Source organism: Phyllobates terribilis, unplaced genomic scaffold (genome assembly GCF_046119375.1).
Source record: "Phyllobates terribilis strain yellow unplaced genomic scaffold, ASM4611937v1 Scaffold_9__5_contigs__length_417890890, whole genome shotgun sequence".
In the NCBI taxonomy this organism is placed as follows: domain Eukaryota; kingdom Metazoa; phylum Chordata; class Amphibia; order Anura; family Dendrobatidae; genus Phyllobates; species Phyllobates terribilis.
This window is the reverse complement of record NW_027362769.1, coordinates 377,914,150-377,934,642: the sequence shown is the minus strand read 5'-3', so window position 1 is coordinate 377,934,642 and position 20,493 is coordinate 377,914,150. Positions and strand designations below refer to the sequence as shown.

The window sequence follows — 20,493 nt, the reverse complement described above, 5'->3', positions numbered from 1 at the left end:
GTCAGTGGAGTCGGTGTTGTCTGCGGAGTCAGTGGAGTCGGGGTTGTCTGTGTAGTCAGTGGAGTCGGTGTTGTCTGCGGAGTCAGTGGAGTCTGTGGAGTCGGTGGAGTCGGTGGAGTCTGTGGAGTCAGTAAAGTAGATGGAGTCTGCGGAGTCAGTGGAGTCTGCGGAGTCGGTGTTGTCTGTGGAGTCGATGTTGTCTGCGCAGTCAGTGGAGTCGGTGAAGTCTGCTGAGTCGGTGGAGTCTGCTGAGTCGGTGGAGTCTGCGGAGTCAGTGGAGCCAGTGTTGTCTGCGGAGTCAGTGGAGTCGGTGTTGTCTGCGGAGTCAATGGAGTCGGTGTTGTCTGCGGAGTCAGTGGAGTCGGTGTTGTCAGCGGAGTCAGTGGAGTCGGTGAAGTCTGTGGAGTCGGAGGAGTCTGCTGAGTCGGTGGAGTCTGCGGAGTCAGTGGAGTCGGTGTTGTATGCGGAGTCAGTGGAGTCTGCTGAGTCGGTGGAGTCTGCGGAGTCAGTGGAGTCGGTGTTGTCTGCTGAGTCGGTGTTGTCTGCGGAGTCGGTGTTGTCTGCGGAGTCGGTGTTGTCTGCGGAGTCGGTGTTGTTTGCTGAGTCGGTGTTGTCTGCTGAGTCGGTGTTGTCTGCTGAGTCGGTGTTGTCAGCGGAGTCGGTGTTGTCTGCTGAGTCGGTGTTGTCTGCTGAGTCGGTGTTGTCTGCGGAGTCAGTGGAGTCGGTGTTGTCTGCTGAGTCAGTGTTGTCTGCTGAGTCGGTGTTGTCTGCTGAGTCGGTGGAGTCTGCGGAGTCGGTGTAGTCTGCTGAGTCGGTGGAGTCTGCTGAGTCGGTGAAGTCTGCGGAGTCAGTGGAGTCGGTGTTGTCTGCGGAGTCGGTGGAGTCTGCTGAGTCGGAGGAGTCTGCTGAGTCGGTGGAGTCTGCTGAGTCGGTGGAGTCTGCTGAGTCGGTGGAGTCTGCGGAGTCGGTGGAGTCGGTGTTGTCTGCGGAGTCGGTGGAGTCTGCTGAGTCGGAGGAGTCTGCTGAGTCGGTGGAGTCTGCTGAGTCGGTGGAGTCTGCTGAGTCGGTGGAGTCTGCTGAGTCGGTGGAGTCTGCTGAGTCGGTGGAGTCTGCGGAGTCGGTGAAGTCGGTGTTGTCTGCGGAGTCGGTGTTGTCTGCGGAGTCAGTGGAGTCGGTGTTGTCTGCGGAGTCAGTGGAGTCGGGGTTGTCTGTGTAGTCAGTGGAGTCGGTGTTGTCTGCGGAGTCAGTGGAGTCTGTGGAGTCGGTGGAGTCGGTGGAGTCTGTGGAGTCAGTAAAGTAGATGGAGTCTGCGGAGTCAGTGGAGTCTGCGGAGTCGGTGTTGTCTGTGGAGTCGATGTTGTCTGCGCAGTCAGTGGAGTCGGTGAAGTCTGCTGAGTCGGTGGAGTCTGCTGAGTCGGTGGAGTCTGCGGAGTCAGTGGAGCCAGTGTTGTCTGCGGAGTCAGTGGAGTCGGTGTTGTCTGCGGAGTCAATGGAGTCGGTGTTGTCTGCGGAGTCAGTGGAGTCGGTGTTGTCAGCGGAGTCAGTGGAGTCGGTGAAGTCTGTGGAGTCGGAGGAGTCTGCTGAGTCGGTGGAGTCTGCGGAGTCAGTGGAGTCGGTGTTGTATGCGGAGTCAGTGGAGTCTGCTGAGTCGGTGGAGTCTGCGGAGTCAGTGGAGTCGGTGTTGTCTGCTGAGTCGGTGTTGTCTGCGGAGTCGGTGTTGTCTGCGGAGTCGGTGTTGTCTGCGGAGTCGGTGTTGTTTGCTGAGTCGGTGTTGTCTGCTGAGTCGGTGTTGTCTGCTGAGTCGGTGTTGTCTGCTGAGTCGGTGGAGTCTGCGGAGTCGGTGGAGTCGGTGTTGTCTGCTGAGTCGGTGTTGTCTGCTGAGTCGGTGTTGTATGCTGAGTCGGTGTTGTCTGCTGAGTCGGTGTTGTCTTTTGAGTCGGTGTTGTCTTTTGAGTCGGTGTTGTCTGCTGAGTCGGTGTTGTCAGCTGAGTCAGTGGAGTCGGTGGAGTCAGTGGAGTCTGCTGAGTCGGAGGAGTCTGCTGAGTCGGAGGAGTCTGCTGAGTCGGTGGAGTCTGCGGAGTCGGTGCTGTCTGCGGAGTCGGTGTTGTCTGCGGAGTCGGTGTTGTCTGCGGAGTCAGTGCAGTCGGTGTTGTCTGCGGAGTCAGTGGAGTTGGTGTTGTCTGCGGAGTCAGTGGAGTCGGTGTTGTCTGCGGAGGCAGTGGAGTCGGTGTTGTCTGCGGAGTAGGTGGAGTCGGTGTTGTCTGCTGAGTCGGTGTTGTCTGCTGAGTCGGTGTTGTCTGCTGAGTCGGTGTTGACTTTTGAGTCGGTGTTGACTTTTGAGTCGGTGTTGTCTGCTGAGTCGGTGTTGTCTGCTGAGTCGGTGTTGTCTGCTGAGTCGGTGGAGTCTGCTGAGTCGATGGAGTCGGCCTAGTCAGTGGAGTCGGTGTTGTCTGCTGAGTCGGTGTTGTCTGTGGAGTCGGTGTTGTCTGCGGAGTCGGTGTTGTCTGCTGAGTCGGTGTTGTCTGCTGAGTCGGTGTTGTCTGCTGAGTCGGTGTTGTCTGCTGAGTCAGTGGAGTCTGCTGAGTCGGTGGAGTCTGCGGAGCCGGTGGAGTCGGTGTTGTCTGCTGAGTCCGTGTTGTCTGCTGAGTTGGTGTTGTCTGCTGAGCCGGTGTTGTCTGCTGAGTCGGTGGAGTCTGCTGAGTTGATGGAGTCGGCGGAGTCAGTGGAGTCGGTGTTGTCTGCTGAGTCCGTGTTGTCTGCGGAGTCGGTGTTGTCTGCGGAGTCGGTGTTGTCTACTGAGTCGGTGTTGTCTGCTGAGTCGGTGTTGTCTGCTGAGTCGGTGGAGTCTGCTGAGTCGATGGAGTCGGCCTAGTCAGTGGAGTCGGTGTTGTCTGCTGAGTCGGTGTTGTCTGTGGAGTCGGTGTTGTCTGCGGAGTCGGTGTTGTCTGCTGAGTCGGTGTTGTCTGCTGAGTCGGTGTTGTCTGCTGAGTCGGTGTTGTCTGCTGAGTCAGTGGAGTCGGTGGAGTCAGTGGAGTCTGCTGAGTCGGAGGAGTCTGCTGAGTCGGAGGAGTCTGCTGAGTCGGTGGAGTCTGCGGAGTCGGTGCTGTCTGCGGAGTCGGTGTTGTCTGCGGAGTCGGTGTTGTCTGCGGAGTCAGTGCAGTCGGTGTTGTCTGCGGAGTCAGTGGAGTTGGTGTTGTCTGCGGAGTCAGTGGAGTCGGTGTTGTCTGCGGAGGCAGTGGAGTCGGTGTTGTCTGCGGAGTAGGTGGAGTCGGTGTTGTCTGCTGAGTCGGTGTTGTCTGCTGAGTCGGTGTTGTCTGCTGAGTCGGTGTTGACTTTTGAGTCGGTGTTGACTTTTGAGTCGGTGTTGTCTGCTGAGTCGGTGTTGTCTGCTGAGTCGGTGTTGTCTGCTGAGTCGGTGGAGTCTGCTGAGTCGATGGAGTCGGCCTAGTCAGTGGAGTCGGTGTTGTCTGCTGAGTCGGTGTTGTCTGTGGAGTCGGTGTTGTCTGCGGAGTCGGTGTTGTCTGCTGAGTCGGTGTTGTCTGCTGAGTCGGTGTTGTCTGCTGAGTCGGTGTTGTCTGCTGAGTCAGTGGAGTCTGCTGAGTCGGTGGAGTCTGCGGAGCCGGTGGAGTCGGTGTTGTCTGCTGAGTCCGTGTTGTCTGCTGAGTTGGTGTTGTCTGCTGAGCCGGTGTTGTCTGCTGAGTCGGTGGAGTCTGCTGAGTTGATGGAGTCGGCGGAGTCAGTGGAGTCGGTGTTGTCTGCTGAGTCCGTGTTGTCTGCGGAGTCGGTGTTGTCTGCGGAGTCGGTGTTGTCTACTGAGTCGGTGTTGTCTGCTGAGTCGGTGTTGTCTGCTGAGTCGGTGTTGTCTGCTGAGTCAGTGGAGTCTGCTGAGTCGGTGGAGTCTGCGGAGCCGGTGGAGTCGGTGTTGTCTGCTGAGTCGGTGTTGTCTGCTGAGTCGGTGTTGTCTGCTGAGTCGGTGTTGTCTGCTGAGTCGGTGGAGTCTGCTGAGTCGATGGAGTCGGCGGAGTCAGTGGAGTCGGTGTTGTCTGCTGAGTCGGTGTTGTCTGCGGAGTCGGTGTTGTCTGCGGAGTCGGTGTTGTCTGCTGAGTCGGTGTTGTCTGCTGAGTCGGTGTTGTCTGTTGAGTCAGTGGAGTCTGCTGAGTCGGTGGAGTCTGCGGAGTCAGTGGAGTCGGTGTTCTCTGCTGAGTCGGTGTTGTATGCTGAGTCGGTGATGTCTGCTGAGTCGGTGTTGTCTTTAGATTCGGTGTTGTCTTTTGAATCGGTGTTGTCTGCTGAGTCGGTGTTGTCTGCTGAGTCGGTGTTGTCTGCTGAGTCGGTGTTGTCTGCTGAGTCGGTGTAGTCTCCTGAGTCGGTGGAGTCTGCTGAGTCGGTGGAGTCTGCTGAGTCGGTGGAGTCGGTGGAGTCTGTGGAGTCGGTGGAGTCGGTGTTCTCTGCGGAGTCAGTGGAGTCGGTGGAGTCAGTGGAGTCTGCTAAGTCAGTGGAGTCTGCTGAGTCGGTGGAGTCTGCTCAGTCGGTGGAGCCTGCGGAGTCGGTGTTGTCTCCGGAGTCGTTGTTGTCTGCGGAGTCAGTGGAGTCGGTGTTGTCTGCGGAGTCAGTGGAGTCGGTGAAGTCTGTGGAGTCGGAGGAGTCTGCTGAGTCGGTGGAGTCTGCGGAGTCAGTGGAGTCGGTGGAGTCTGCGGAGTCAGTGGATTCGGTGTTGTATGCTGAGTCGGTGTTATCTGCGGAGTCGGTGTTGTCTGCTGAGTCGGTGTAGTCTGCGGAGTCAGTGCAGTCGGTGTTGTCTGCTGAGTCGGTGTTGTCTGCTGAGTCGGTGTTGTCTGCTGAGTCAGTGGAGTCTGCGGAGCCGGTGGAGTCGGTGTTGTCTGCTGAGTCCGTGTTGTCTGCTGAGTCCGTGTTGTCTGCTGAGTCGGTGTTGTCTGCTGAGTCGGTGTTGTCTGCTGAGTCGGTGGAGTCAGCTGAGTCGATGGAGTCGGCGGAGTCAGTGGAGTCGGTGTTGTCTGCTGAGTCGGTGTTGTCTGCGGAGTCGGTGTTGTCTGCTGAGTCGGTGTTGTCTGCTGAGTCGGTGTTGTCTGCTGAGTCAGTGGAGTCTGCTGAGTCGGTGGACTCTGCGGAGCCGGTGGAGTCGGTGTTGTCTGCTGAGTCGGTGTTGTCTGCTGAGTCGGTGGAGTCTGCGGAGTCAGTGGAGTCGGTGTTCTCTGCTGAGTCGGTGTTGTATGCTGAGTCGGTGTTGTCTGCTGAGTCGGTGTTGTCTTTAGATTCGGTGTTGTCTTTTGAGTCGGTGTTGTCTGCTGAGTCGATGTTGTCTGCTGAGTCGGTGTTGTCTGCTGAGTCGGTGTAGTCTGCTGAGTCGGTGTAGTCTTCTGATTCGGTGGAGTCTGCTGAGTCGGTGGAGTCTGCGGAGTCAGTGGAGTCGGTGTTGCCTGCTGAGTCAGTGGAGTCGGTGGAGTCAGTGGAGTCGGTGTTGTCTGCTGAGTCGGTGTTGTCTGCTGAGTCGGTGTTGTCTGCGGAGTCGGTGTTGTCTGCTGAGTCGGTGTTGTCTGCGGAGTCAGTGGAGTTGGTGTTGTCTGCTGAGTCGGTGTTGTCTGCTGAGTCGGTGTTGTCTGCTGAGTCGGTGTTGTCTGCTGAGTCGGTGTTGTCTGCTGAGTCGGTGGAGTCTGCGGAGTCAGTGGAGTCGGTGTTGTCTGCTGAGTCGATGTTGTCTGCTGAGTCGGTGTTGTCTGCTGAGTCGGTGTTGTCTGCTGAGTCGGTGTTATATGCGGAGTCAGTGGAGTCGGTGTTGTCTCCTGAGTCGGTGTTGTCTGCTGAGTCGGTGTTGTCTGCGAAGTCGGTGTTTTCTGCTGAGTCGGTGTTGTCTGCGGAGTCAGTGGAGTCGGTGTTGTCTGCTGAGTCAGTGTTGTCTGCTGAGTCGGTGTTGTCTGCTGAGTCGGTGTTGTCTGCTGAGTCGGTGGAGTCTGCGGAGTCGGTGTATTCTGCTGAGTCGGTGTAGTCTGCTGAGTCGGTGTAGTCTGCTGAGTCGGTGGAGTCTGCTGAGTCGGTGAAGTCTGCGGAGTAAGCGGAGTCGGTGTTGTCTGCGGAGTCGGTGGAGTCTGCGGAGTCGGTGGAGTCTGCTGAGTCGGTGGAGTCTGCTGAGTCAGTGGAGTCTGCGGAGTCGGTGGAGTCTGCGGAGTCGGTGGAGTCGGTGTTCTCTGCGGAGTCGGTGTCTGCGGAGTCAGTGGAGTCGGTGTTGTCTGCGGAGTCAGTGGAGTCGGTGTTGTCTGTGTAGTCAGTGGAGTCGGTGTTGTCTACGGAGTCAGTGGAGTCTGTGGAGTCGGTGGAGTCTGTGGAGTCAGTCAAGTAGGTGTAGTCTGCGGAGTCGGTGGAGTCGGTGGAGTCGGTGTTGTCTGCTCAGTCGGTGTTGTCTGCTGAGTCGGTGTTGTCTGCTGAGTCGGTGGTGTCTGCTGAGTCGATGGAGTAGGCGGAGTCAGTGGAGTCGGTGTTGTCTGCTGAATCGGTGTTGTCTGCGGAGTCGGTGTTGTCTGCTGAGTCGGTGTTGTCTGCTGAGTCGGTGTTGTCTGCTGAGTCAGTGGAGTCTGCTGAGTCGGTGGAGTCTGCAGAGCCGGTGGAGTCAGTATTGTCTGCTGAGTCGGTGTTGTCTGCTGAGTCGGTGTTGTCTGCGGAGTCCGTGTTGTCTGCTGAGTCGGTGTTGTCTGCTGAGTCGGTGGAGTCTGCAGAGTCAGTGGAGTCGGTGTTCTCTGCTGAGTCGGTGTTGTCTGCTGAGTCGGTGTTGTCTTTTGAGTCGGTGTTGTCTGCTGAGTCGATGTTGTCTGCTGAGTCGGTGTTGTCTGCTGAGTCGGTGTTGTCTGCTGAGTCGGTGTTGTCTGCTGAGTCAGTGGAGTCTGCTGAGTCGGTTGAGTCTGCTGAGTCGGTGGAGTCTGCTGAGTCGGTGGAGTCTGCGGAGTCAGTGGAGTCGGAGTTCTCTGCGGAGTCAGTGGAGTCGGTGGAGTCAGTGGAGTCTGCTGAATCGGTGGAGTCTGCTGAGTCGGTGGAGCCTGCGGAGTCGGTGTTGTCTGTGGAGTCGGTGTTGTCTGCGGAGTCAGTGGAGTCAGTGTTGTCTGCGGAGTCAGTGGAGTCGGTGTTGACTGCGGAGTCAGTGGAGTCGGTGTTGTCTGCTGAGTCGGTGGTGTCTGCGGAGTCAGTGCAGTCGGTGTTCTCTGCTGAGTCGGTGTTGTATGCTGAGTCGGTGTTGTCTGTTGAGTCGGTGTTGTCTTTTGAGTCGGTGTTGTCTTTTTTGTCGGTGTTGTCTGCTGAGTCGATGTTGTGGTGTTGTCTGCTGAGTCGGTGTTGTCTGCTGAGTCGGTGTAGTCTGCTGAGTCGGTGTAGTCTGCTGAGTCGGTGTAGTCTGCTGAGTCGGTGGAGTCTGCTGAGTCGGTGGAGTCTTCGGAGTCAGTGGAGTCGGTGTTCTCTGCGGTGTCAGTGGAGTCGGTGGAGTCAGCGGAGTCTGCTGAGTCAGTGGAGTCTGCTGAGTCAGTGGAGTCTGCTGAGTCAGTGGAGTCTGCTGAGTCGGTGGAGTCTGCTGAGTCGGTGGAGTCTGCTGAGTCGGTGGAGTCTATGGAGTTGGTGTTGTCTGCCGAGCCGGTGTTGTTTGCGGAGTCAGTGGAGTCGGTGTTGTCTGCGGAGTCAGTGGAGTCGGTGTTGTCTGCGGAGTTAGTGGAGTCGGTGTTGTCTGCGGTGTCATTGGAGTCGGTGTTGTCTGCGGAGTCGGTGTTGTCTGCGGAGTCGGTGTTGTCTGCTGAGTCGGTGTTGTCTGCTGAGTCGGTGTTGTATGCGGAGTCAGTGGAGTCGGTGTTGTCTGCTGAGTCGGTGTTGTCTGCGGAGTCGGTGTTGTCTGCTGAGTCGGTGTTGTCTGCTGAGTCGGTGTTGTCTGCTGAGTCAGTGTTGTCTGCTGAGTCGGTGTTGTCTGCTGAGTCGGTGTTGGCTGCTGAGTCGGTGGAGTCTGCGGAGTCGGTGTAGTCTGCTGAGTCGGTGGAGTCTGCTGAGTCGGTGAAGTCTGCGGAGTCAGTGGAGTTGGTGTTGTCTGCGGAGTCGGTGGAGTGTGCTGAGTCGGAGGAGTCTGCTGAGTCGGTGGAGTCTGCTGAGTCGGTGGAGTCTGCTGAGTCTGCTGAGTCGGTGGAGTCTGCGGAGTCGGTGGAGTCGGTGTTGTCTGCGGAGTCGGTGGAGTCTGCTGAGTCGGTGGAGTCTGCTGAGTCGGTGGAGTCTGCGGAGTCGGTGGAGTCGGTGTTGTCTGCGGAGTCGGTGTTGTCTGCGGAGTCAGTGGAGTCGGTGTTGTCTGCGGAGTCAGTGGAGTCGGGGTTGTCTGTGTAGTCAGTGGAGTCGGTGGAGTCTGCGGAGTCGGTGGAGTCGGTGTTGTCTGCGGAGTCAATGGAGTCGGTGTTGTATGCGGAGTCAGTGGAGTCGGTGTTGTCAGCGGAGTCAGTGGAGTCGGTGAAGTCTGTGGAGTCGGAGGAGTCTGCTGAGTCGGTGGAGTCTGCGGAGTCAGTGGAGTCGGTGTTGTATGCGGAGTCAGTGGAGTCTGCTGAGCCGGTGGAGTCTGCGGAGTCAGTGGAGTCGGTATTGTCTGCTGAGTCGGTGTTGTCTGCGGAGTCGGTGTTGTCTGCGGAGTCGGTGTTGTTTGCTGAGTCGGTGTTGTTTGCTGAGTCGGTGTTGTCTGCTGAGTCGGTGTTGTCTGCTGAGTCGGTGTTGTATGCTGAGTCGGTGTTGTCTGCTGAGTCGGTGTTGTCTTTTGAGTCGGTGTTGTCTTTTGAGTTGGTGTTGTCTGCTGAGTCGGTGTTGTCTGCTGAGTCGGTGTTGTCAGCTGAGTCAGTGGAGTCGGTTGAGTCAGTGGAGTCTGCTGAGTCGGAGGAGTCTGCGGATTCGGTGCTGTCTGCGGAGTCGGTGCTGTCTGCGGAGTCGGTGTTGTCTGCGGAGTCGGTGTTGTCTGCGGAGTCGGTGTTGTCTGCGGAGTCAGTGCAGTCGGTGTTGTCTGCGGAGTCAGTGGAGTTGGTGTTGTCTGCGGAGTCAGTGGAGTCGGTGTTGTCTGCGGAGGCAGTGGAGTCGGTGTTGTCTGCGGAGTAGGTGGAGTCGGTGTTGTCTGCTGAGTCGGTGTTGTCTGCTGAGTCGGTGTTGACTTTTGAGTCGGTGTTGACTTTTGAGTCGGTGTTGTCTGCTGAGTCGGTGTTGTCTGCTGAGTCGGTGTTGTCTGCTGAGTCGGTGGAGTCTGCTGAGTCGATCGAGTCGGCGGAGTCAGTGGAGTCGGTGCTGTCTGCTGAGTCGGTGTTGTCTGCGGAGCCGGTGTTGTCTGCGGAGTCGGTGTTGTCTGCTGAGTCGGTGTTATCTGCTGAGTCAGTGGAGTCTGCTGCGTTGGTGGAGTCTGCGGAGCCGGTGGAGTCGGTGTTGTCTGCTGAGTCCGTGTTGTCTGCTGAGTCGGTGTTGTCTGCTGAGTCGGTGTTGTCTGCTGAGTCGGTGTTGTCTGCTGAGTCGGTGGAGTCTGCTGAGTCGATGGAGTCGGCGGAGTCAGTGGAGTCGGTGTTGTCTGCTGAGTCGGTGTTGTCTGCGGAGTCGGTGTTGTCTGCTGAGTCGGTGTTGTCTGCTGAGTCGGTGTTGTCTGCTGAGTCGGTGTTGTCTGCGGAGTCGGTGTTGTCTGCTGAGTCGGTGTTGTCTGCTGAGTCGGTGTTGTCTGCTGAGTCAGTGGAGTCTGCTGCGTCGGTGGAGTCTGCGGAGCCGGTGGAGTCGGTGTTGTCTGCTGAGTCCGTGTTGTCTGCTGAGTCGGTGTTGTCTGCTGAGTCGGTGTTGTCTGCTGAGTCGGTGGAGTCTGCTGAGTCGATGGAGTCGGCGGAGTCAGTGGAGTCGGTGTTGTCTGCTGAGTCGGTGTTGTCTGCGGAGTCGGTGTTGTCTGCTGAGTCGGTGTTGTCTGCTGAGTCGGTGTTGTCTGCTGAGTCAGTGGAGTCTGCTGAGTCGGTGGAGTCTGCGGAGCCGGTGGAGTCGGTGTTGTCTACTGAGTCGGTGTTGTCTGCTGAGTCGGTGTTGTCTGCTGAGTCAGTGGAGTCTGCTGAGTCGGTGGAGTCTGCGGAGCCGGTGGAGTCGGTGTTGTCTACTGAGTCGGTGTTGTCTGCTGAGTCGGTGTTGTCTGCTGAGTCGGTGGAGTCTGCTGAGTCGATGGAGTCGGCGGAGTCAGTGGAGTCGGTGTTGTCTGCTGAGTCGGTGTTGTCTGCGGAGTCGGTGTTGTCTGCGGAGTCGGTGTTGTCTGCGGAGTCGGTGTTGTCTGCTGAGTCGGTGTTGTCTGCTGAGTCAGTGGAGTCGGTTTTCTCTGCTGAGTCGGTGTTGTATGCTGAGTCGGTGTTGTGTGCTGAGTCGGTGTTGTCTTTAGATTCGGTGTTGTCTTTTGAGTCGGTGTTGTCTGCTGAGTCTATGTTGTCTGCTGAGTCGGTGTTGTCTGCTGAGTCAGTGGAGTCTGCTGCGTCGGTGGAGTCTGCGGAGCTGGTGGAGTCGATGTTGTCTGCTGAGTCCGTGTTGTCTGCTGAGTCGGTGTTGTCTGCTGAGTCGGTGTTGTCTGCTGAGTCGGTGGAGTCTGCTGAGTCGATGGAGTCGGCGGAGTCAGTGGAGTCGGTGTTGTCTGCTGAGTCGGTGTTGTCTGCGGAGTCGGTGTTGTCTGCTGAGTCGGTGTTGTCTGCTGAGTCGGTGTTGTCTGCTGAGTCAGTGGAGTCTGCTGAGTCGGTGGAGTCTGCGGAGCCGGTGGAGTCGGTGTTGTCTACTGAGTCGGTGTTGTCTGCTGAGTCGGTGTTGTCTGCTGAGTCGGTGGAGTCTGCTGAGTCGATGGAGTCGGCGGAGTCAGTGGAGTCGGTGTTGTCTGCTGAGTCGGTGTTGTCTGCGGAGTCGGTGTTGTCTGCGGAGTCGGTGTTGTCTGCGGAGTCGGTGTTGTCTGCTGAGTCGGTGTTGTCTGCTGAGTCAGTGGAGTCGGTTTTCTCTGCTGAGTCGGTGTTGTATGCTGAGTCGGTGTTGTGTGCTGAGTCGGTGTTGTCTTTAGATTCGGTGTTGTCTTTTGAGTCGGTGTTGTCTGCTGAGTCTATGTTGTCTGCTGAGTCGGTGTTGTCTGCTGAGTCGGTGTTGTCTGCTGAGTCGGTGTAGTCTGCTGAGTCGGTGTAGTCTCCTGAGTCGGTGGAGTCTGCTGAGTCGGTGGAGTCTGCGGAGTCAGTGGAGTCGGTGTTCTCTGCGGAGTCAGTGGAGTCGGTGGAGTCAGTGGAGTCTGCTGAGTCAGTGGAGTCTGCTGAGTCGGTGTTGTCTGCTGAGTCGGTGTTGTCTGCTGAGTTGGTGTTGTCTGCGGAGTCGGTGTTGTCTGCTGAGTCGGTGGAGTCTGCGGAGTCAGTGGAGTCGGTGTTCTCTGCTGAGTCGGTGTTGTATGCTGAGACGGTGTTGTCTGCTGAGTCGGTGTTGTCTTTAGATTCGGTGTTGTCTTTTGAGTCGGTGTTGTCTGCTGAGTCGATGTTGTCTGCTGAGTCGGTTTTGTCTGCGGAGTCGGTGTTGTCTGCTGAGTCGGTGTAGTCTGCTGAGTCGGTGTAGTCTCCTGAGTCGGTGGAGTCTGCTGAGTCGGTGGAGTCTGCTGAGTCGATGGAGTCTGCTGAGTCGGTGGAGTCTGCGGAGACAGTGGAGTCGGTGTTCTCTGCGGAGTCAGTGGAGTCGGTGGAGTCAGTGGAGTCTGCTGAGTCAGTGGAGTCTGCTGAGTCGGTGGAGTTTGCTGAGTCGGTGGAGCCTGCGGAGTCGGTGTTGTCTGCGGAGTCGTTGTTGTCTGCGGAGTCAGTGGAGTCGGTGTTGCCTGCTGAGTCAGTGGAGTCGGTGGAGTCAGTGGAGTCGGTGTTGTCTGCTGAGTCGGTGTTGTCTGCTGAGTCGGTGTTGTCTGCGGAGTCGGTGTTGTCTGCTGAGTCGGTGTTGTCTGCGGAGTCAGTGGAGTTGGTGTTGTCTGCTGAGTCGGTGTTGTCTGCTGAGTCGGTGTTGTCTGCTGAGTCGGTGTTGTCTGCTGAGTCGGTGTTGTCTGCTGAGTCGGTGGAGTCTGCGGAGTCAGTGGAGTCGGTGTTGTCTGCTGAGTCGATGTTGTCTGCTGAGTCGGTGTTGTCTGCTGAGTCGGTGTTGTCTGCTGAGTTGGTGTTATATGCGGAGTCAGTGGAGTCGGTGTTGTCTCCTGAGTCGGTGTTGTCTGCTGAGTCGGTGTTGTCTGCGAAGTCGGTGTTTTCTGCTGAGTCGGTGTTGTCTGCGGAGTCAGTGGAGTCGGTGTTGTCTGCTGAGTCAGTGTTGTCTGCTGAGTCGGTGTTGTCTGCTGAGTCGGTGTTGTCTGCTGAGTCGGTGGAGTCTGCGGAGTCGGTGTATTCTGCTGAGTCGGTGTAGTCTGCTGAGTCGGTGTAGTCTGCTGAGTCGGTGGAGTCTGCTGAGTCGGTGAAGTCTGCGGAGTAAGCGGAGTCGGTGTTGTCTGCGGAGTCGGTGGAGTCTGCGGAGTCGGTGGAGTCTGCTGAGTCGGTGGAGTCTGCTGAGTCAGTGGAGTCTGCGGAGTCGGTGGAGTCTGCGGAGTCGGTGGAGTCGGTGTTGTCTGCGGAGTCGGTGTCTGCGGAGTCAGTGGAGTCGGTGTTGTCTGCGGAGTCAGTGGAGTCGGGGTTGTCTGTGTAGTCAGTGGAGTCGGTGTTGTCTACGGAGTCAGTGGAGTCTGTGGAGTCGGTGGAGTCTGTGGAGTCAGTCAAGTAGGTGTAGTCTGCGGAGTCGGTGGAGTCGGTGGAGTCGGTGTTGTCTGCTCAGTCGGTGTTGTCTGCTGAGTCGGTGTTGTCTGCTGAGTCGGTGGTGTCTGCTGAGTCGATGGAGTAGGCGGAGTCAGTGGAGTCGGTGTTGTCTGCTGAATCGGTGTTGTCTGCGGAGTCGGTGTTGTCTGCTGAGTCGGTGTTGTCTGCTGAGTCGGTGTTGTCTGCTGAGTCAGTGGAGTCTGCTGAGTCGGTGGAGTCTGCGGAGCCGGTGGAGTCAGTATTGTCTGCTGAGTCGGTGTTGTCTGCTGAGTCGGTGTTGTCTGCGGAGTCCGTGTTGTCTGCTGAGTCGGTGTTGTCTGCTGAGTCGGTGGAGTCTGCAGAGTCAGTGGAGTCGGTGTTCTCTGCTGAGTCGGTGTTGTCTGCTGAGTCGGTGTTGTCTTTTGAGTCGGTGTTGTCTGCTGAGTCGATGTTGTCTGCTGAGTCGGTGTTGTCTGCTGAGTCGGTGTTGTCTGCTGAGTCGGTGTTGTCTGCTGAGTCAGTGGAGTCTGCTGAGTCGGTTGAGTCTGCTGAGTCGGTGGAGTCTGCTGAGTCGGTGGAGTCTGCGGAGTCAGTGGAGTCGGAGTTCTCTGCGGAGTCAGTGGAGTCGGTGGAGTCAGTGGAGTCTGCTGAATCGGTGGAGTCTGCTGAGTCGGTGGAGCCTGCGGAGTCGGTGTTGTCTGTGGAGTCGGTGTTGTCTGCGGAGTCAGTGGAGTCAGTGTTGTCTGCGGAGTCAGTGGAGTCGGTGTTGACTGCGGAGTCAGTGGAGTCGGTGTTGTCTGCTGAGTCGGTGGTGTCTGCGGAGTCAGTGCAGTCGGTGTTCTCTGCTGAGTCGGTGTTGTCTGTTGAGTCGGTGTTGTCTGTTGAGTCGGTGTTGTCTTTTGAGTCGGTGTTGTCTTTTGGGTCGGTGTTGTCTGCTGAGTCGATGTTGTGGTGTTGTCTGCTGAGTCGGTGTTGTCTGCTGAGTCGGTGTAGTCTGCTGAGTCGGTGTAGTCTGCTGAGTCGGTGGAGTCTGCTGAGTCGGTGGAGTCTTCGGAGTCAGTGGAGTCGGTGTTCTCTGCGGTGTCAGTGGAGTCGGTGGAGTCAGCGGAGTCTGCTGAGTCAGTGGAGTCTGCTGAGTCAGTGGAGTCTGCTGAGTCAGTGGAGTCTGCTGAGTCGGTGGAGTCTGCTGAGTCGGTGGAGTCTGCTGAGTCGGTGGAGTCTATGGAGTTGGTGTTGTCTGCCGAGCCGGTGTTGTTTGCGGAGTCAGTGGAGTCGGTGTTGTCTGCGGAGTCAGTGGAGTCGGTGTTGTCTGCGGAGTTAGTGGAGTCGGTGTTGTCTGCGGTGTCATTGGAGTCGGTGTTGTCTGCGGAGTCGGTGTTGTCTGCGGAGTCGGTGTTGTCTGCTGAGTCGGTGTTGTCTGCTGAGTCGGTGTTGTATGCGGAGTCAGTGGAGTCGGTGTTGTCTGCTGAGTCGGTGTTGTCTGCGGAGTCGGTGTTGTCTGCTGAGTCGGTGTTGTCTGCTGAGTCGGTGTTGTCTGCTGAGTCAGTGTTGTCTGCTGAGTCGGTGTTGTCTGCTGAGTCGGTGTTGGCTGCTGAGTCGGTGGAGTCTGCGGAGTCGGTGTAGTCTGCTGAGTCGGTGGAGTCTGCTGAGTCGGTGAAGTCTGCGGAGTCAGTGGAGTTGGTGTTGTCTGCGGAGTCGGTGGAGTGTGCTGAGTCGGAGGAGTCTGCTGAGTCGGTGGAGTCTGCTGAGTCGGTGGAGTCTGCTGAGTCTGCTGAGTCGGTGGAGTCTGCGGAGTCGGTGGAGTCGGTGTTGTCTGCGGAGTCGGTGGAGTCTGCTGAGTCGGTGGAGTCTGCTGAGTCGGTGGAGTCTGCGGAGTCGGTGGAGTCGGTGTTGTCTGCGGAGTCGGTGTTGTCTGCGGAGTCAGTGGAGTCGGTGTTGTCTGCGGAGTCAGTGGAGTCGGGGTTGTCTGTGTAGTCAGTGGAGTCGGTGGAGTCTGCGGAGTCGGTGGAGTCGGTGTTGTCTGCGGAGACAATGGAGTCGGTGTTGTATGCGGAGTCAGTGGAGTCGGTGTTGTCAGCGGAGTCAGTGGAGTCGGTGAAGTCTGTGGAGTCGGAGGAGTCTGCTGAGTCGGTGGAGTCTGCGGAGTCAGTGGAGTCGGTGTTGTATGCGGAGTCAGTGGAGTCTGCTGAGCCGGTGGAGTCTGCGGAGTCAGTGGAGTCGGTATTGTCTGCTGAGTCGGTGTTGTCTGCGGAGTCGGTGTTGTCTGCGGAGTCGGTGTTGTTTGCTGAGTCGGTGTTGTTTGCTGAGTCGGTGTTGTCTGCTGAGTCGGTGTTGTCTGCTGAGTCGGTGTTGTATGCTGAGTCGGTGTTGTCTGCTGAGTCGGTGTTGTCTTTTGAGTCGGTGTTGTCTTTTGAGTTGGTGTTGTCTGCTGAGTCGGTGTTGTCTGCTGAGTCGGTGTTGTCAGCTGAGTCAGTGGAGTCGGTTGAGTCAGTGGAGTCTGCTGAGTCGGAGGAGTCTGCGGATTCGGTGCTGTCTGCGGAGTCGGTGCTGTCTGCGGAGTCGGTGTTGTCTGCGGAGTCGGTGTTGTCTGCGGAGTCGGTGTTGTCTGCGGAGTCAGTGCAGTCGGTGTTGTCTGCGGAGTCAGTGGAGTTGGTGTTGTCTGCGGAGTCAGTGGAGTCGGTGTTGTCTGCGGAGGCAGTGGAGTCGGTGTTGTCTGCGGAGTAGGTGGAGTCGGTGTTGTCTGCTGAGTCGGTGTTGTCTGCTGAGTCGGTGTTGACTTTTGAGTCGGTGTTGACTTTTGAGTCGGTGTTGTCTGCTGAGTCGGTGTTGTCTGCTGAGTCGGTGTTGTCTGCTGAGTCGGTGGAGTCTGCTGAGTCGATCGAGTCGGCGGAGTCAGTGGAGTCGGTGCTGTCTGCTGAGTCGGTGTTGTCTGCGGAGCCGGTGTTGTCTGCGGAGTCGGTGTTGTCTGCTGAGTCGGTGTTGTCTGCTGAGTCAGTGGAGTCTGCTGCGTTGGTGGAGTCTGCGGAGCCGGTGGAGTCGGTGTTGTCTGCTGAGTCCGTGTTGTCTGCTGAGTCGGTGTTGTCTGCTGAGTCGGTGTTGTCTGCTGAGTCGGTGTTGTCTGCTGAGTCGGTGGAGTCTGCTGAGTCGATGGAGTCGGCGGAGTCAGTGGAGTCGGTGTTGTCTGCTGAGTCGGTGTTGTCTGCGGAGTCGGTGTTGTCTGCTGAGTCGGTGTTGTCTGCTGAGTCGGTGTTGTCTGCTGAGTCGGTGTTGTCTGCGGAGTCGGTGTTGTCTGCTGAGTCGGTGTTGTCTGCTGAGTCGGTGTTGTCTGCTGAGTCAGTGGAGTCTGCTGCGTCGGTGGAGTCTGCGGAGCCGGTGGAGTCGGTGTTGTCTGCTGAGTCCGTGTTGTCTGCTGAGTCGGTGTTGTCTGCTGAGTCGGTGTTGTCTGCTGAGTCGGTGGAGTCTGCTGAGTCGATGGAGTCGGCGGAGTCAGTGGAGTCGGTGTTGTCTGCTGAGTCGGTGTTGTCTGCGGAGTCGGTGTTGTCTGCTGAGTCGGTGTTGTCTGCTGAGTCGGTGTTGTCTGCTGAGTCAGTGGAGTCTGCTGAGTCGGTGGAGTCTGCGGAGCCGGTGGAGTCGGTGTTGTCTACTGAGTCGGTGTTGTCTGCTGAGTCGGTGTTGTCTGCTGAGTCAGTGGAGTCTGCTGAGTCGGTGGAGTCTGCGGAGCCGGTGGAGTCGGTGTTGTCTACTGAGTCGGTGTTGTCTGCTGAGTCGGTGTTGTCTGCTGAGTCGGTGGAGTCTGCTGAGTCGATGGAGTCGGCGGAGTCAGTGGAGTCGGTGTTGTCTGCTGAGTCGGTGTTGTCTGCGGAGTCGGTGTTGTCTGCGGAGTCGGTGTTGTCTGCGGAGTCGGTGTTGTCTGCTGAGTCGGTGTTGTCTGCTGAGTCAGTGGAGTCGGTTTTCTCTGCTGAGTCGGTGTTGTATGCTGAGTCGGTGTTGTGTGCTGAGTCGGTGTTGTCTTTAGATTCGGTGTTGTCTTTTGAGTCGGTGTTGTCTGCTGAGTCTATGTTGTCTGCTGAGTCGGTGTTGTCTGCTGAGTCAGTGGAGTCTGCTGCGTCGGTGGAGTCTGCGGAGCCGGTGGAGTCGGTGTTGTCTGCTGAGTCCGTGTTGTCTGCTGAGTCGGTGTTGTCTGCTGAGTCGGTGTTGTCTGCTGAGTCGGTGGAGTCTGCTGAGTCGATGGAGTCGGCGGAGTCAGTGGAGTCGGTGTTGTCTGCTGAGTCGGTGTTGTCTGCGGAGTCGGTGTTGTCTGCTGAGTCGGTGTTGTCTGCTGAGTCGGTGTTGTCTGCTGAGTCAGTGGAGTCTGCTGAGTCGGTGGAGTCTGCGGAGCCGGTGGAGTCGGTGTTGTCTACTGAGTCGGTGTTGTCTGCTGAGTCGGTGTTGTCTGCTGAGTCGGTGGAGTCTGCTGAGTCGATGGAGTCGGCGGAGTCAGTGGAGTCGGTGTTGTCTGCTGAGTCGGTGTTGTCTGCGGAGTCGGTGTTGTCTGCGGAGTCGGTGTTGTCTGCGGAGTCGGTGTTGTCTGCTGAGTCGGTGTTGTCTGCTGAGTCAGTGGAGTCGGTTTTCTCTGCTGAGTCGGTGTTGTATGCTGAGTCGGTGTTGTGTGCTGAGTCGGTGTTGTCTTTAGATTCGGTGTTGTCTTTTGAGTCGGTGTTGTCTGCTGAGTCTATGTTGTCTGCTGAGTCGGTGTTGTCTGCTGAGTCGGTGTTGTCTGCTGAGTCGGTGTAGTCTGCTGAGTCGGTGTAGTCTCCTGAGTCGGTGGAGTCTGCTGAGTCGGTGGAGTCTGCGGAGTCAGTGGAGTCGGTGTTCTCTGCGGAGTCAGTGGAGTCGGTGGAGTCAGTGGAGTCTGCTGAGTCAGTGGAGTCTGCTGAGTCGGTGTTGTCTGCTGAGTCGGTGTTGTCTGCTGAGTTGGTGTTGTCTGCGGAGTCGGTGTTGTCTGCTGAGTCGGTGGAGTCTGCGGAGTCAGTGGAGTCGGTGTTCTCTGCTGAGTCGGTGTTGTATGCTGAGACGGTGTTGTCTGCTGAGTCGGTGTTGTCTTTAGATTCGGTGTTGTCTTTTGAGTCGGTGTTGTCTGCTGAGTCGATGTTGTCTGCTGAGTCGGTTTTGTCTGCGGAGTCGGTGTTGTCTGCTGAGTCGGTGTAGTCTGCTGAGTCGGTGTAGTCTCCTGATTCGGTGGAGTCTGCTGAGTCGGTGGAGTCTGCTGAGTCGATGGAGTCTGCTGAGTCGGTGGAGTCTGCGGAGACAGTGGAGTCGGTGTTCTCTGCGGAGTCAGTGGAGTCGGTGGAGTCAGTGGAGTCTGCTGAGTCAGTGGAGTCTGCTGAGTCGGTGGAGTTTGCTGAGTCGGTGGAGCCTGCGGAGTCGGTGTTGTCTGCGGAGTCGTTGTTGTCTGCGGAGTCAGTGGAGTCGGTGTTGTCTGCGGAGTCAGTGGAGTCGGTGTTGTCTGCGGAGTAAGTGGAGTCGGTGTTGTCTGCGGAGTCAGTGGAGTCGGTGTTGTCTGCTGAGTCGGTGTTGTCTGCTGAGTCAGTGTTGTCTGCTGAGTCGGTGGAGTCTGCAGAGTCAGTGGAGTCGGTGTTGTCTGCTGAGTCGGTGTTGTCTGCTGAGTCGATGTTGTCTGCTGAGTCGGTGTTGTCTTTTGAGTCGGTGTTGTCTGCTGAGTCGGTGTTGTCTGCTGAGTCGGTGTTGTCTGTGGAGTCAGTGGAGTCGGTGTTGTCTTCTGAGTCGGTGTTGTCTGCGGAGTCGGTGTTGTCTATGGAGTCGGTGTTGTCTGCTGAGTCGGTGGAGTCTGCGGAGTCAGTGGAGTCGGTGTTCTCTGCTGAGTCGGTGTTGTATGCTGAGTCGGTGTTGTCTGCTGAGTCGGTGTTGTCTTTTGAGTCGGTGTTGTATGCTGAGTCGATGTTGTCTGCTGAGTCGGTGTTGTCTGCTTAGTCGGTGCTGTCTGCTGAGTCGGTGATGTCTGCGGAGTCAGTGGAGTCGGTGTTGTCTGCTGAGTCAGTGTTGTCTGCTGAGTCGGTGCTGTCTGCTGAGTTGGTGTTGTCTGCTGAGTCGGTGGAGTCTGCGAATTCAGTGGAGTCGGTGTTGTCTGCTGAGTCGGTGTTGTCTGCTGAGTCGATGTTGTCTGCTGAGTCGGTGTTGTCTTTTGAGTCGGTGTTGTCTGCTGAGTCGGTGTTGTCTGCTGAGTCGGTGTTGTCTGCGGAGTCAGTGGAGTCGGTGATGTCTGCTGAGTCGGTGTTGTTTGCTGAGTCGGTGTTGTCTGCTGAGTCGGTGGAGTCTGCGGAGTCGGTGTAGTCTTCTGAGTCGGTGGAGTCTGCTAAGTCGGTGAAGTCTGCGGAGTCAGTTTAGTCGGTGTTGTCTGCGGAGACAGTGGAGTTGGTGGAATCAGTGGAGTCTGCTGAGTCGGTGGAGTCTGCTGAGTCGGTGGAGTCTGCGGAGTCGGTGGAGTCTGCGGAGTCGTTGTTGTCTGCGGAGTCAGTGGAGTCGGTGTTGTCTGCGGAGTCAGTGAAGTCGGTGTTGTCTGTGTAGTCAGTGGAGTCGGTGTTGTCTGCGGAGTCAGTGGAGTCTGTGGAGTTGGTGGAGTCTGTGTAGTCAGTGAAGTAGGTGGAGTCTGTGGAGTCAGTGTTGTCTGCGGAGTCAGTGGAGTCGGTGTTGTCTGCGGAGTCAGTGGAGTCTGCGGAGTCAGTGGAGTCTGCGGAGTCAGTGTTGTCTGCGGGGTCGGTGTTGTCTGCGGAGTCAGTGGAGTCGGTGTTGTCTGCGGAGTCAGTGAAGTCGGTGTTGTCTGCTGAGTCGGTGTTGTCTGCTGAGTCGGTGTTGTCTGCTGAGTCGGTGGAGTCTGCGGAGTCAGTGGAGTCGGTATTGTCTGCTGAGTCGGTGTTGTCTGCTGAGTCGGTGTTGTCTGCTGAGTCTGTTGTCTATTGAGTCGGTGTTGTCTGCTGAGTCGGTGTTGTCTGCTGAGTCGGTGTAGTCTGCTGAGTCGGTGGAGTCTGCTGAGTCGGTGGAGTCCGCTGAGTCGGTGGAGTCTGCGGAGTCGGTGGAGTCTGCGGAGTCGGTGGAGTTGGTGTTGTCTGCGGAGTCAGTGGAGACGGTGGAGTCGGTGGAGTCTGCGGAGTCAGTGGATTCGGTGTTGTCTGCGGAGTCAGTGGAGTCTGTGGAGTCAGTGGTGTCTGCGGAGTCAGTATTGTCTGCGGAGTCGGTGTTGTCTGCGGAGTCAGTGGAGTCTACTGAGTCGGTGTAGTCTGCTGAGTCGGTGTAGTCTGCTGAGTCGGTGGAGTCTGCGGAGTCGGTGGAGTCTGCGGAGTCGTTGTTGTCTGCGGAGTCAGTGGAGTCGGTGTTGTCTGCGGAGTCAGTGAAGTCGGTGTTGTCTGTGTAGTCAGTGGAGTCGGTGTTGTCTGCGGAGTCAGTGGAGTCTGTGGAGTTGGTGGAGTCTGTGGAGTCAGTGAAGTAGGTGGAGTCTGTGGAGTCAGTGTTGTCTGCGGAGTCAGTGGAGTCGGTGTTGTCTGCGGAGTCAGTGGAGTCGGTGTTGTCTGCGGAGTCAGTGGAGTCTGCGGAGTCAGTGTTGTCTGCGGGGTCGGTGTTGTCTGCGGAGTCAGTGGAGTCGGTGTTGTCTGCGGAGTCAGTGAAGTCGGTGTTGTATGCTGAGTCGGTGTTGTCTGCTGAGTCGGTGTTGTCTGCTGAGTCGGTGGAG

General features: G+C 57.3%; 1 protein-coding gene across 1 annotated transcript in view; it reads right to left on the bottom strand.

The window, feature by feature from the left end:
• LOC141161415 (uncharacterized) overlaps positions 1-20,493 on the bottom strand; it is a 160,648-nt gene that overhangs the window by 26,990 nt on the left and 113,165 nt on the right. Inside the window, 11 exon segments of the mRNA XM_073646225.1 lie at positions 774-1,109; positions 1,443-2,090; positions 4,539-4,973; positions 6,615-7,019; positions 7,481-7,596; positions 7,822-8,755; positions 14,314-15,069; positions 15,892-16,383; positions 16,897-17,026; positions 17,276-17,374; positions 18,665-18,768. Coding sequence (XP_073502326.1) covers positions 774-1,109; positions 1,443-2,090; positions 4,539-4,973; positions 6,615-7,019; positions 7,481-7,596; positions 7,822-8,755; positions 14,314-15,069; positions 15,892-16,383; positions 16,897-17,026; positions 17,276-17,374; positions 18,665-18,768 — 4,455 coding nt within the window.